This window comes from Colletotrichum higginsianum, chromosome 6, assembly GCF_001672515.1.
Source record: "Colletotrichum higginsianum IMI 349063 chromosome 6, whole genome shotgun sequence".
NCBI lineage: Eukaryota > Fungi > Ascomycota > Sordariomycetes > Glomerellales > Glomerellaceae > Colletotrichum > Colletotrichum higginsianum.
The window spans coordinates 434,652-448,423 of record NC_030959.1 but is presented as its reverse complement, the minus strand read 5'-3'; the positions used below and the strand labels follow the sequence as shown (position 1 = coordinate 448,423).

Here is a 13,772-nt window from a genome sequence, read left to right as displayed (position 1 = left end):
TCCCAGTACACCCTCGCGACAGAACAGTGGAGGCTCTCTTCCGGGCCGCCGATGGGATGTGGGCGGCGACCAAGAAAAGAAAACGGCCGCCTGGGCCCAATTCGTGCTCTCCGGATACGATCAGCGGGGGGAACGATTGGGTGAGACGTCAGCTGAATGGGCATGGATGCAACACAACGTCTGCACCGTCGAGTGATGCGCAGAATCTGTCAAGCTGCCGTCGCCGGACTGCCGTAGCGGGCATTGCTTGGGAATGACTTGCAGGCTCTTTTCAGGACCCGAGTGGTGGCCAGGACAAGTGACCAACCAACCAGGGGACGGCAATTGTAAGAGATTCGTAAGGAGGCGAGAAGAGAAAGGCATCTTTCTTTCCTCGTAAACCCGTCAATGGAAACTTGCAAAGGCGACCTCGTAACGGGCGCCCAACAAACAGGGTTGGCCAGGGCCAGCATCCATGAGAGGAAGAGAAGTGACAAGGTGAGAGTCGTTGGCATAAATGGGGAGGTCGATCGACAGCGTTGTGGTTGGAGGATAGGGCTCCGCGGAGGGCGACTAGGCCGCGTCGGCTCCGTGGCTCGGCGCCCCGTTTCGGAGGGCGTCTGATCCGAATCTGGATCTGGATCTGGATCTGGATCCGAGAAGAGGGGAGGGAATCTCCAAATACAGTTGTCTTGTAAACCCATCGATTGAGACGCAGCTCTCGTCAGGATTTGGTGGGTTGACAGCGTCACGTCGTCGCCGGGGTCTCGTATTTCGATTTATTTTGGGCTAATCCGTCCCGCCAGGGTGAAAGGACAGCGTGCCATTCTCGCGTTGGACGGCAACGTCGGCACAGGAATAGACGCGTCGGAGGCATCGCGACTGACTGGGGCTGTTTCGTTACCGTTGCATTGGGCAACGAACTGGAGATGACGCACTGGGACGCTGAAATGAAGTCCATGCGGTACCTAGACGACGACGATGACGACGACCCGTTGGTGGCTGTGTCTGCTACGTGCGGCCGCAACGGATCGTCACGGGGATTGGCATTGGGGGCTAAACTCAAGCATGTCGAGGTTTGGTGTCAGGGCCATTGAGAATCTCATTGAACGAACGATGGCTGGGAGAAGAGAAGGTCTGGATGGCCCTGACAAGCGGGAGCAAGTGCAGTGGTCAGAAGCAGCAGCGGCTTGCGACTGAAAATGCCTACCAAACTACCTAACTCGGGCGCGCGTCTGAGGTACGGAGGGATGCGCATCGTCTCTCGGCCGATGTGGAAAGGGGTTTGATCGGCGGGATACAAGGTTGATAAATGACACATGTCGTTGGTTGGATATGGTCACTGGTAGTCGCTTCTTCGAGGACCAACCTGCAAGACATACAGACAATGAGGGGCGAGATGCCGCAAGATGGTGGTCAAACGAAGCGCTGAAAGCAGCAAGTAAGTAGGTATCACCCTACCTACCTTATTAGACTAAGGTACGTTGCCAAGGCGGTCCCTCTTAAGGTCGCACAGGTACACAATATGAAGAAAAACACGGTATAAAAAAAACCACAGTATAAGTGTTATGCCCAACACTGAACACATCATAAGGTTTCTTCAGAAACTCGGTATCATGGAGGCTTCCAAGCCCATAACCACCCTATTAACCAATCTTGCATCCAGGTAGCTGGCATCATGACCTACCTTATTAGACACACTCCTGTGTCGGATTCATGTGGGGCGGACCCGATTGATTGGACGAGGCAGCCAGTCACTTTCCAGGACTCCTCCGAAAGGGGCAGTTGCGCCTGGCATGCGCGTGCAGGTATCCTGGCGGCATCCTCCATGGTCCTTCCCCTTGTGTTTTTCAAACACAGACGATGTCGAAGGAAGGTACGGGCACAAAGTACACTGTAAGGATCAGCCACTGGTGATGAGAACAACTCTGGGTACAGGCTAGCGGGGACTGCTTCATAGCATTGGATTGAACTGACAGTGTGGCTTAACCTTCTTCCAAGATAGTATCTGTCCCTACCCGGGCCTTGAGACATGCTGTGCGCTTGGGGAGGAATGACCCCACCGAAACATTGCATCCACTGCCAGGTAGGTACCATTAAAGAGGTACCCACCCAGGTCTAAAACAGGAAAGAGCGAATGAGAAGCCCTTGCGGCTTCGAGGACAGCTGAAAGACAAAAGACAGGAGCCGGATTTGCATCTTGCCAACCCAAACTCTGACCAGACCATGATGTTGTCGGGCTCGACGTTCAGCCGGCTTGTCGCAACTTTTATCGCACACCACTCTGGTCTGCTACTCCATTGTGCCCTCCACTTCGCGCCATTCTGAAGATACTCTCCCTTTGCGCCCCTCTGGGACCCAGCCTGCTTGCATCCAGGCGCCAATATAGTGCATGCCGTCTCGTCTCGCCTCGTCCTTCATCCTCCTGATCGACTCACTCACACACTGTCTGCACGCTCGGCAGAAGTAATTGATACCCACTAGGCGGATTCTTGCTACCTGCTGGGCGTTTCGCGATTTCAGGTCCGCATTGGCTCCTCCTCGCATTGTCTCCGATCCTACGGCCACCAACACCGACAATCATTCTCGGCTTGGCCTTGTCAAGTCAATTGGGCATGATGGGTAATGGGGTCGTTCGACATACTCGCTTCCTCACATACATCCTTCTCCCTACTCGTCCAGCCCGACGAGGCTCGGGCTTCCCGTTACGGCTGCTCCTTGTTGAGCCTAGAAGCCTGTGTTGACAGCATAGCATGACTGAACCCGTTCTCGCTTTGTCCAGGTCGTCTTACTGTCGCTCCATCATCCGCCATCGTCCATTGCTCACTTGCTACCATGCACGCGCCAGTCATGCAGGCTCAGGTCCCTATCGCTGATTCTCTGTCCCGATCCTTTCGGCACGCCGGTTTTCGGCTGTCACTGTCTGTGGCGAGATGCATTGTCGTGTACTGGTTCGTTGTACCTAAAATTTGATCGGCCTACCATCACCAACACAGTCGCAAAACAGCCAAGCCAAGAAATCCTAACCAGCCCAACTCCGGCGGCGTCTTTCCTGTGCATTGCCAACCTCCAGCTCTATCTGCATTACAATAGTCGCTTGACCTACCTAGGCAATCACTCACTCTTGAGGGGGACGCATCGATCGACACCACAGGGCTGGCTGAGGAGCCAATCGAGTGATGGAATAGGCCTAGAAGAGGAACAAGCTTGTAGGTATTCCACACCATCGCTGCCGCTAGACAGGGCAGGGTTCCGGATGGCGTAGCTGTAGGGCTCACCTCAGCTGAACAGGTCCCCCGTTCCACTCGCCACGCTAGCCGACAAATTTCCCAGTTCCCAAGGTTCCAAAACCTCGTCGGCAAGGGCCATGCAAGCTTGCGTTTGCGACTTTTCCTGGCTCCCGACCGGTCATCTGCCACCATGGAAGGGCTGAGGGGCCACAAACCTACCTGTTCCGCAACATATGTCACCGAGCCGTCGTTGTAAATTGTGGATTGAGTCCATCCATCAATGTGGATATGTCAGCAATACCCCGACCGGTGGCTGGCTCCAAGAAGGTGGGACTTACTATGAACACGTACGCCATCTTATGGCGAGACTCGACTTTGTATTGCTTGCGACCTGCGTTCGATCTGATACGCGCTGGTTTGTGCCGGCCTCTGGAAGCCTTCCGGTGCCGTGGCTACCAGTCACAACGTGAGATCGCTATGGAAGCTTGCGCCGGGCTTCGTTGTACCAGGACACAGCGAAGCGTATCGCTCTTAGTGGGTCAGTTGGGGACTCTTAGTGGTCACCGACTTACACGACCTGACCAAAGACCGGGACCAGTCCAGCTCGGTCTTCCTAGTCTACCCTGTACGGGTGCCCACGGATGGGGTCCTTCGAACGAGGATCATGTTGGGCTGAACGACAGGGATCGGCTGTGCTAGCCCCCCCTCCCCCCGGCATCGATTCCAAACAAAGTCGACCCCAATGTTGCTCCCCGTCCGAAGAAGCAGCAGCAGCCGCCAACAACGCAGCACAAAGTCAAGAGTCCGAGGTTATGGAGTGTTCCTCGGTTGGCGTCTGCTTGTGGAATCTGCGGTCACTTGCATCAGAACTACACCGCCTTCAGTTCACAATCCGCAAAACAGCAACTTGCCATCCTCTGTCCCATTAGCAAGGCCCTCCTGCCTATCCGCATCCTTATCAGAGCCGCCGCGCCCGAGCACGACCATATTGCTGCCAGCTTCGGTGCTGACATTACCGCCTCCCTCGACCAGTCAATACCAATCGAGTCAAGGACCAACAAGACTCCGTCGCCTACTCGACCCAAGGATGTAAATTTAATCACCAACATACATGATGACCGCATTTCCTAAGCATCATGGCGTCCATTGTGCCCGGGTATCTTCTCCACTTTTCGGCGCACCCATGGTCACTCCATTCACGTCCGCTTCTGCAACGCCGCTCGAGCTCGAGGCGTCTCCAGCTGGGAGAGCGACCACTCCAAGCAGATAAATGCACGCCACTGCATGCACCGCATTGCGGCAAAATCAAGAAAGGCGTTGTCGCCATCGTGACTGCCCCAGAGCGTCCGAGGACCTGACTAGTGTGACTGGAGGGAGCAAAAGAGAAGAGGCTGACTGAGAATGAAGACAGCGCGCTCTCTGAAAACGGGGATTCTGGGCCGAGTTACTTTTCGTTCCACGCCAGCCAAGGATGTTGGATTGTTCCCTCACCGCACACCTCCTTTGTGCCGCACACCCTCCCTACGGCCTCGACTCCTTCTTCTAGTCATCTCATTATCTCATTCCTTTTCCTTCCTTTTTTTTTTTTTTTTTTTTTGCCGAGCCAGATCTAGCGATACGTTTGCGAGCTCTCCCCATGCTTCGTCTGCCGCGACATGGGCGCATCGCACATCGTGTCTATATATGTTACTCGTTACCCGCTCCCACCTTGTCCACAATCATAATCCTTCCACCCCGCCAGCGCTTCGTCTACTGTAGGCCCCCTACGAATAGGCCTGCCCCCCGTCCCGATCCTCATTTGTTCCTGTGGCCGCCGTCCTTCGAATACAAAAGGGCTGTCGTCGTCCATAGACAAAGCATTGTGTGCACTGCACATAAGTTGTCTCATCCCCCGTTGCGACCTGCATCTGCCAAGGACGTAAAGGAGCCCTCAACCCACTCCAGTTTGCAAACCCTTGGGAACTTTGGAGCCTGCCTTGTTGTAAGTCTGCCGTCTTGTACAATCATTGGACGATGTCGCTGCGAGCGACGCGTGGGAACCGTTCAACTTCAGCCCATGGGCTGGTCTCAGAGCTCACGGCGCCGCAAAATGAGCCTCGCGCCGGCCTAGCGCGCGGCATCCACTCGAAAATAGCACCATAAAAAGGGGCCAAGCACTTACACGTCCATCATGCAGACAGACAGACATACAGACAGACAGACAGACAGACATACGCTACTCCTCGTCACTCTCCCTTTTTTTCTCTCCTTCGGCCTCACCCGACCATTCAATCGGATTGTCACTCGGCTTCTTTCTCTCTCGACCGACAGCAGATGCGACGGCCGAGGCCCACCATCCCAAGTCCCTAGTCGCTTATGTCCAGCAGCGCCTTTCCATTACTCGCAAGCCACCGTTAGGTCTTGGCCGTGCCGCAAGACACAGGCATACCCCAGACGACGTGCCAACTGACTGCACCGCCCACCGACTAAGGTACCTTTACTTCCTTGGTGAGGGTGGCAGACGGAGGAGACCCTTTTTACGACCTTCCAAGCCTAATCACTTGCCAAAATAAGCCGGCCAGTATTTAAGCAGCGATGCCCGCTGTCACTCATCCTGAGCTGGGCTTGGGCGAGCCGCCCTCAGCTGCTCGGTCTTACCACCACGTCTCCCTCTCGAATTTCTGCACGGGGCTTACCCTGCTCACTATTCTGATCATAATCCGTCTGGTGGCATGCCGTGTTTTCGTCTCCGCAACGAGCAAGAAGGACAAGGCCGTTCAGCGACACAGCCTCGTCGTAGATGATATTTCCCATCTGATCAACCAGCAACGGCTGCATCCTCTTTTCGTCCAGGAGGGAGGCTGGGCAATGGAAGAAAAGTCACGTAAAGTCAACAATAGCACCCAGGACGCCAGGGTTCGATCAAATGAAAAATCGTATTCGCAAGTCAACTGCGTGGCCGGCGATGCGGATTCGAGGGAAACTAAGAAAAGGGGGAGCGACGCGACGTCGCGGTCCGGCATGCCCAAATTAGAAAAGGTTCCAGGGCTGACTTCCGAAGAATTTGTCCTGTCAGGACCTCCGCCTCCGCCGCCCCTGACACCTCCGGAACTATCACCCTCCGTCTTCGCCTACGACGAACGGAGGAGGAGCTTCACCAGTGGTGTTTCAGAACTTGACGCGTCCTTCTTCGAACAGCCAAACCCCGACTACATGTCGTCTACGTCGATAGGCACCTCGACAGCAACACAGAGGGCGCATGTTATGCGATCCTCTCCGACGCCTCGGAGGAGGTCCTACACCAAGACGTTGCCCATTGGAGAGCCAGCTCATTCAACAGGGCCTGTTCTTGACGAGGTCGTTATGAGCTTCTCTCCGTCGTCATTCCCACCTACGTCGCCCCTATTGCCAGGCCCTCCCCCTATCTACGGCGAGATCCGCTACGACGAGACCACAAATCAAGAGATTTTGGTGCAAGGAGAGATCATCTCTATTCTTGACGATGCTGGGGTCGGGTGGAAACGTCACACAAGGGTGTACGGAGGCGGCGTTTGCCTTGCTTGCGCAGCATCCTGTGACGATGGCCACCATGGCGGTTTCTACGGCGAGAACGTTTTGCCAGAGGAGAAGCGGTACTAAGGCTCTGTAGTGGAACAAGAACCACGGTCTAATCAGTACTTGTCTACACCCATCATGACAGGTCGATTTCTCGGGACATAGAGGGAGACGGAAGCAGGATGTCATCAGCATCAGGGCAGGGCAAAAATGATCCGGCTTTCAATCTCACACGGGAGGGTTTTCGACCTTGCCTCGTTTCAGTAACATTTTTCCTTCCTTGTATATTCGCCCATAGGCCTCACGGCATAGGGGGTTGGGTCTGTTCGATCTTGTTTAGGCTTTCTTTTTGTTCAGTTTTGGAGAGAAGGGCCGGATGCTTGTAATGGGGGATAATGCTTTTCTGGATCGTGTTATTTTCCTTTCTCTCTTCCTCGACAATTATCACGCTTGATGATGTTTACGATTTCATGACGATGACGGCACCGTTTTTGGTTTTACAGTTCACAAACTAGGAAGGTGCGAACGTCTGTGTACGTACGCGTGTGTGTCGTGGGCGATGGTTCTATCTTGTACGAGTTAAGGAAGATGAAAGAGCATTGTGTCTTCTCCTCCCTGAATGACGGCGAGGGACCGAGACGAAGCGTATGTGTTACCCAAGCACTTTGCTAGAACTTCGAAAAGCCTGGGGACAAGTTAAATCCCTCCGTTGCCTGCGTGATGCGAGCTACCTTTCCTGTGATTTTGACCGTCTTCGAACTCCTTTAATCGTCTGCCACTTCGGGAGCACCGCTGATGCGCAGAGTGCGCCCCGCCCCCGGGCACCACGGCCCCCGACGTCCCTATTCAGAATGCGGTGTCTTGTTCGATGCCCAACGGCGTAGTTGATCCGCTGTGGACCGAGGGTCTTGGTTGTCTCCTCGGTACTGGATGCTCGAGAACTGGCCGAGGAAGTTACTCGGGTACAGCCCATTAAGGAGAGTCGGCTGCGGTCTACGACATCTCCTCTGGGCTTGTGGAGAGTTGTTGGCGTAATTCCGATTATTATGAGTTTTACCCGGGGAGTTGTAGCTTGAATGAGACGGCGCAATTACACCGACTATTCTACTCATGTCGGAGTGTCGTTCTACGCGGAGAGTTATCTGCTGGTCGAGGAGCCTTCGAGTCCACAGTTTTGAACGGCTGTTCCCCTGAAAGCAGCGGTAAGAGGGCAGTTTCCGTCATTTAAGCAACTTTTCAAAGCCTGTTTTTCCTGTCTGGGATGCTCAGATCATCCGGGGAACCGTAACAAGCGGCAGTCTCTCTTCGTGGGCCGCGCGCTCCGGGCACCTGAAGCGAGAGAGCCACACAGAGTCTTTCTTCCTGCTCACGATGGCTGACGATGGACCTCCGCTTGCGGTTGCGGCGGCCGCGGAAGTCCAACCAGCCAGGGTAGAGCGACTAGATGGTCCACCGTCGAGTCCCGCAAGAAGAAATCTCCCATGTGACCTTGGTTCGCGTCTGGGATGCGCTTGTACCTGGACAACGCTGGCCGGGCCTCCTCTCACACCCCAAGCTTTAATACCCTGGGCCATATCCCGGCCCTTTCTCCGTCTCACGTCATCCTCGAGACATTTCAGAGCCCTAGATGAATACCACCGGGCCTCAAAGACGGAGCGGAAGGTGGGGTCATCCTACTTGGGAGGCCGGGTCTCGTTTAGGCTAATGGATGTATATTCACATCCTCCCATGCTGTCAGGGCGAGAGTGAGCCGTGTATAAGAGGAAGGGAGTGTTGACACCGCTCGTCGTCTTCTGGGGTTGACGGTGGCCGATCAATCAACCAGCTACGCAGTTCTATGCTGTAGCTCTGCCTGACGGCTCATCGCTCCTCCTCCAACTCCCTTCCGTAGGCCATAGATGGATTAGTCGCTCTTCCCTGCGGGTTGGGCAGCCTTCGTGACAATCTTCTACAGACAACGGGCTGCTGTACAACACTTCACACGCGGGCCCCGCTTGCTCTCAAATTGACAGAGGTAGTGGAGGTGACGTGTAGGATTCTTTTCGACGAGCAAACCCGCTGTGGGCTGCCTGGAGACGAATGAGTAAGTGAAGGAAGCAAGAGGGCGACGGAGGTGGGCGTGTGAGTGAATACCGTCCCCGTCACTCGACGATCGACGGAACACGTTGGCCATCTGCAATTGCGTGACGATCATGGAACATCCCATATTCGCGGAAGCCTACGGCGCAAGGATCCCTTTTGGGATCCAGAGGGCGGAGGTGTTCCCTCACGAGTGGAAGGATCGTAGTGGATGCCATTTCCACGTCAGCTGCCTCGTCGCTGACCCCCCTCCCCGTTCTCCTCCTTCGCCAGCCTGTGTACGAGCAAGTGGCTTCCGGAAACCGACGTCGCCAGTCAACGCCGAGTGCTTCTCTCTCTGAATGTTACCCTTCTGGGCTGGGAACCTGGCTTTGTTAAATATTTCCAAGCGGCGGGCCGACTTTGGTCGAGTATCAGGCTTGAGCGAACGCTCGCCACGTGGGAGAGTCGGTTGCAGAGCGAAAAGGAGACGTGATGGACTCCTGCTTGTCAGGTAGGGTCGTAGCCGTGAGACAAGAGAGCCGCAGGATCCGCCGTCAAGAGCCTTCACCGGGGTTGTCCATTGGTTTGATATACGAACCGTCACCAGGCGCAACAGTTGATTGGGCGCGCGGTAATCATCGAGGCAGAGTTAGCGCCCCGAAGGAACAGAAAGCCGAGTCATCATTTATCGCAGCCCTCTCAGCCCTACGACATGGCCTAGGCTGGGCATGCATGAAATGGCTTCCGTATAGGTTTGGCGGGAGGGGTCGTTTCGTTGCGACACGTCTTAGCGAAGGTCTGTTGACGTGTTTGTTCGGCGAAGTGAATGTTGAAAAGGGCGACGTCTATCCGATCGTCTATCTTTTTGCAACGTGACTTTCCCCGAACTTGCCCGTTCAACGACACGAGGTTCTTCCGAGTTGCGGGTTTTCCATAATCAACATTGTGGATTCACTGTCGAGGACGTACGAAGTGGCAGGGCCGGGTTTGCCTCGAAACGCAGCGAATTCTTCCCGCCTAAGGGGGAATACCGACGATTCGGTAATGCGGCATTCTTTTCTGATGTCGGCGACACTTTGATGAAAAGGACTGGCTACCTGAACCATATTGGACCACCGGAGTGCGTGTATGTTTCCCTGCCATTCTCACAACCAAACTTCAGGGTATTTGTTGCTGATACTACGCCAGACACGTTTCCATAGACCGGATAGGGGGTCTCGCAGGCCACATCATGCTCGCACACAGCACCCACAGCAACAAATGCAAAGAAGACAGAAGTCTTGGAATCGCCTAGCTCCGGGCTTGATCCCGGGCCTGCCGGTCTTCGGACAACGTCGTCACTGCGGGCTCAGAGAAAAGCAGCCGTGGTCCTTGGTGCCGTCGAGAAGAAGAGCCGGCGTCCGGGCGTGGGAAGCGGTGAAGAAGACGACATCGCCGAATAGGGCCCACGGAGAGATGGCGTCCATCAGCGTTAGCCATCGAGCAACCCATGCTCCCGCAGGCCGATCATTCGCCGTGAGACTCAGCCTGTCTCTTTCTTGCACGTTTCCTGGCACCAGGTGACTCAGCCAAGCTTGGAACTAAACCGTCTGCGATTAGCAACGTCGAGTTGAAAGCAGAATCACGAAGCATACAGCGTTAGTGCCTGTGTAGCTGGCGTCTAGGTCCCAGTCAAGACTTTGACAATCTTTCATCGAATTTAGGAACACCCATCCGCATCAGACCGACCAGAGCCTACGGGCCGTTGTTGCACCATCCGCGACGAGAAGGTTGGTTGCCGTGTAACGTTCCTACGTGTTAACACTCCCTCTCGTTGCGGGCCGTAACGAGCAACAGCCACGTTGAGCACAATCAAAAGGACGATGCTATTGATCTCAAAGCAGAGGATCCGTCGGCGTCAAGGCATATCCTTGCCCAACCAATGTCGTCAAATGGAAGCCTAACAGCCGGGAGCCCGGAAGCAACCTCACTTTGCCAAGGTCACGGCTACAAGTTTCATGTTTGGAGAGGCACCATGTTGAGCGAGGGGGCTGCGAACACTCGAAGCCCAACATGGCCCTCGGGGCGGTCGCGCATAGTGAGCGACGTACCCCACGTTCCTGTACCTTGCGCGCTTGTTGGAACGTAGATCTTTGGTAGCCAAGTGCTTAACCCAATGTCACAGAAGAAGGAACACGCCGTTTCGCCCAGCGCGTGTCAACCAGAAGACGATGGCATAGATCTGCAGGGTATTGGCCGAGATTGACGGAGAGTGGTCAATAGGACGCCCCGCGTAATCGCGGCGGCGACGCCACACAGAGAACATCGCCATCAACATTACGCGCAGTTGGCAGTCGACACAACACCACTCAAGAGATCGGCATCGCGATAGACGGCGGCTAAGGGGGTCAGGTAGCTAGGCTGGGCGATCGAGAGTGTTGGAGGGCGGGAAAACAACTTGAGTGGTGCCACGTTGGCGATCGGTAAGCCCTTTTTGACCATTGTCAATTGTCATAACACAAAGTTGCGAAAGTGGCTGCGGTATGGCTGCAGCTTAAGCGCTCGTTGAAGGAGAGGGCTTGCAGAATGCAGGATGCAGGTGGGTGAAATGTCGACAGGCAACGCAACCGTAACAGCAGCCTTAGAACAACGGTCCATTAGTTCGGATCCCATTTCGTCCTTTCCCAATTTCCCCCGCATGAGTGGGCGTTACCCTGCAAAGCTCGTTTCACGAGGGGACTCCTTGTGGTTCCCAAGCCGATCGACGGGGAGCCAAATAGGACGGCTGTTCCACAAGGCCGCCGAACTCAAGGAGCCAAAAGAACTCTGGTGTGGTGAAGCGAGGGAGGGGGGGGTTTAGAATACAGACTGGATGCGAACAGGAAATAGGGGAAAGGTTCCGGTAATGGCGATGTCAATCATGTGGCTCAACAACCCCTTCGCCTCCCCCTCATACGAGACAAGTAGTGTACTTCGTACACGTGTAGAAGGTTCCAAGGCCATGTCGATTCCGAGATGACATTGTAACGTCCCAGGCACAACTCCTCTGTTCCCGCGGAACTGGGATGGCCGGCGTCGCGTCTCGGGCGCCGGCCGCTGTCAGCAACGTGGGCAAGAATTGCGAAAGAAATGAGGGTTTGGGATTGACTGGCTGGTGTGGCTTTGCGAGTCGTGCGGCGAGAGCCACAAATTCCTGCTTCGCGCAATTTGGAGGAGGCAAGACGCGGCAGCGTCGCGAGACCCGTATTTCTTCAAGGTAATTTAACTCAAGGCGCGCCGGGAGGGGCGACAGTGTTATAGTCGTGAATGCTAAGCTCGCCGCCGTCATGTCTCGTTCACCGCGGGCCTGAACGGCTTTTTCGGCTCCTCCAACGTGAGGGGAAAAGCTGGCCATCTTTTGTGATCTGCGCCACCCGACACTATACAAGGAAGGTGTCTCGGCTCTGGTCTCCCAGGAGAAGGCCACCTGTCAATGTCGGGATGTGAGGCAGTGGTAGTCTAATGTAGCGTAGCAGGAAGACTGACCGGAACACGCTGTACTTTGTCTAGAGTTCGACATCGGGCAACTGAGATGAGAGTGAGGCATCCCCCTCCTTCGGAAGCCTCGCTGACAGTCACCGCCTCAAAGTGGGCATCCCCCGTCGAGATCCGTCTTGGATGTCACCTTGTGGTGGCTCTTCAGGAGGTTTGATATCCACATCCTGGCGGGCGCACAGAGCCGACAACACCGTTAGGGAATTTAGGGACCTGGGAGACCTCCTTTGTGGGTGTGTCTCAGGTTCCTTGCCCCTTGCTGCTAACCTTGCAAGGCGTGGCCTCCCCAGGCACGCATGGCCAAAAACAGAAGCGGAACACAAGATCTCGAGAGGCAGTGCGAGAGGAAAGTCTCCGGAGGTGAACCTGGGGGTGCTGGGTACGCAGGTTCGTAACCATCTAGATCATGCCCCCCCCCTCCAGGGGCTCGATCACGACCATCGCTTATCCTTTCTTATTCTCCCCCCCGTCCGTTCTCGTAGCCTTGGTCCGGGCGGTCGGTGGGAGAATAATAAGTGTCCCCAAAAGGCCTTTGGATTCCGACTTGTTGTGCGCACCAAGTGATTGAGAAAGACACACATCATCCAACCATAGTCCAGGGCGCCATCTGGCTTGAGCGTGCGTGTAATGAAGGGACACATCATCTTGGAGACTCCTTTGGGCTGATTTTGGCACCATGGTTTTGGGTACTGAAGCTTCCCATCACGTTTGAGCTGATGAGCCCCAGTGGTGGTTGTAAGATGGCAGAGTACCTCGTCATGGAAGGCGAGAGGCTGGCTAGAGAGGCAACAGAACCACCGATGCTATGTACCACGCTACCGAGAGAAGTGAAACAAGCTCCCGTAAGCTTTGAGATGGGAAACAGGCCAGCATGTGCCGAGTTGGGTAGATGCTGGAAGCGAGACGAGACAGGAGAAATGGCTGATGTCGCCAGCCCCGAACAACACCGTCCATAAGCAGAACACAGCGGGCGGGCGGCATCAAGCTTCATGCCGCCTTGTTTGAGCGAAACGAGCGGGATGGCCGGATAATCAGAGATGAGAGTAGGGTGGGGATGAATAGCCGCAAGATGAACAGATTGCATTGCTCTGAAAGTCTGAAATGCATTTTTTTCTTTACAAAGATATGATGAATGACCGCCGAGTTGGGAAGCCTTGGCGGGAGGGACGCGGCGTCTGTAGTAGAAGGGTTGTGTGGCGGACGGGAGAACCCCTGAAGGAGGCCCAAGTAGTCCAAGCTTGCCATGGGGATGGCGGGTGCCATCGCCGTGTTGTCGGTGCTAGTTTTCTGTCGTCCAGTGTGCGGTAGAGCGTCGTTGTTTCTGCCAAAGTTCTGCTTCCCCTGGGCCCGGTGTCATCTCTCGTCTGTAGTAGCGTGGCTCATTGACCAAAACAAATCCAAAACAGACAAGAAGACCTGCGTGTTCTTGAGCGAGTGATGACATTCCAACTTCAA

General features: G+C 55.1%; 3 protein-coding genes across 3 annotated transcripts; all 3 read left to right on the top strand.

The window, feature by feature from the left end:
* Positions 1–3,497: 3,497 nt before the first annotated feature.
* CH63R_08536 (uncharacterized protein) lies at positions 3,498–4,340 on the top strand (the record flags this gene model as incomplete). The annotated part of the gene is made up of 4 exons (XM_018303510.1): positions 3,498–3,747; positions 3,797–3,834; positions 3,893–4,050; positions 4,094–4,340. 4 exons carry the CDS (start codon positions 3,498–3,500, stop codon positions 4,338–4,340), a joined length of 693 nt encoding a protein of 230 aa, XP_018155533.1.
* Positions 4,341–4,845: 505 nt separating this feature from the next.
* CH63R_08535 (uncharacterized protein) lies at positions 4,846–5,658 on the top strand (the record flags this gene model as incomplete). Its single annotated transcript, XM_018303509.1, has 2 exons — positions 4,846–5,190; positions 5,356–5,658. The coding sequence occupies 2 exons, from the start codon at positions 4,846–4,848 to the stop codon at positions 5,656–5,658; spliced, it is 648 nt and encodes a 215-aa protein (XP_018155532.1).
* Positions 5,659–5,783: 125 nt separating this feature from the next.
* Positions 5,784–6,827, top strand: CH63R_08534 (uncharacterized protein; the record flags this gene model as incomplete). The annotated part of the gene is made up of 1 exon (XM_018303508.1): positions 5,784–6,827. One exon carries the CDS (start codon positions 5,784–5,786, stop codon positions 6,825–6,827), a length of 1,044 nt encoding a protein of 347 aa, XP_018155531.1.
* Between the last annotated feature and the right edge of the window lie 6,945 nt (positions 6,828–13,772).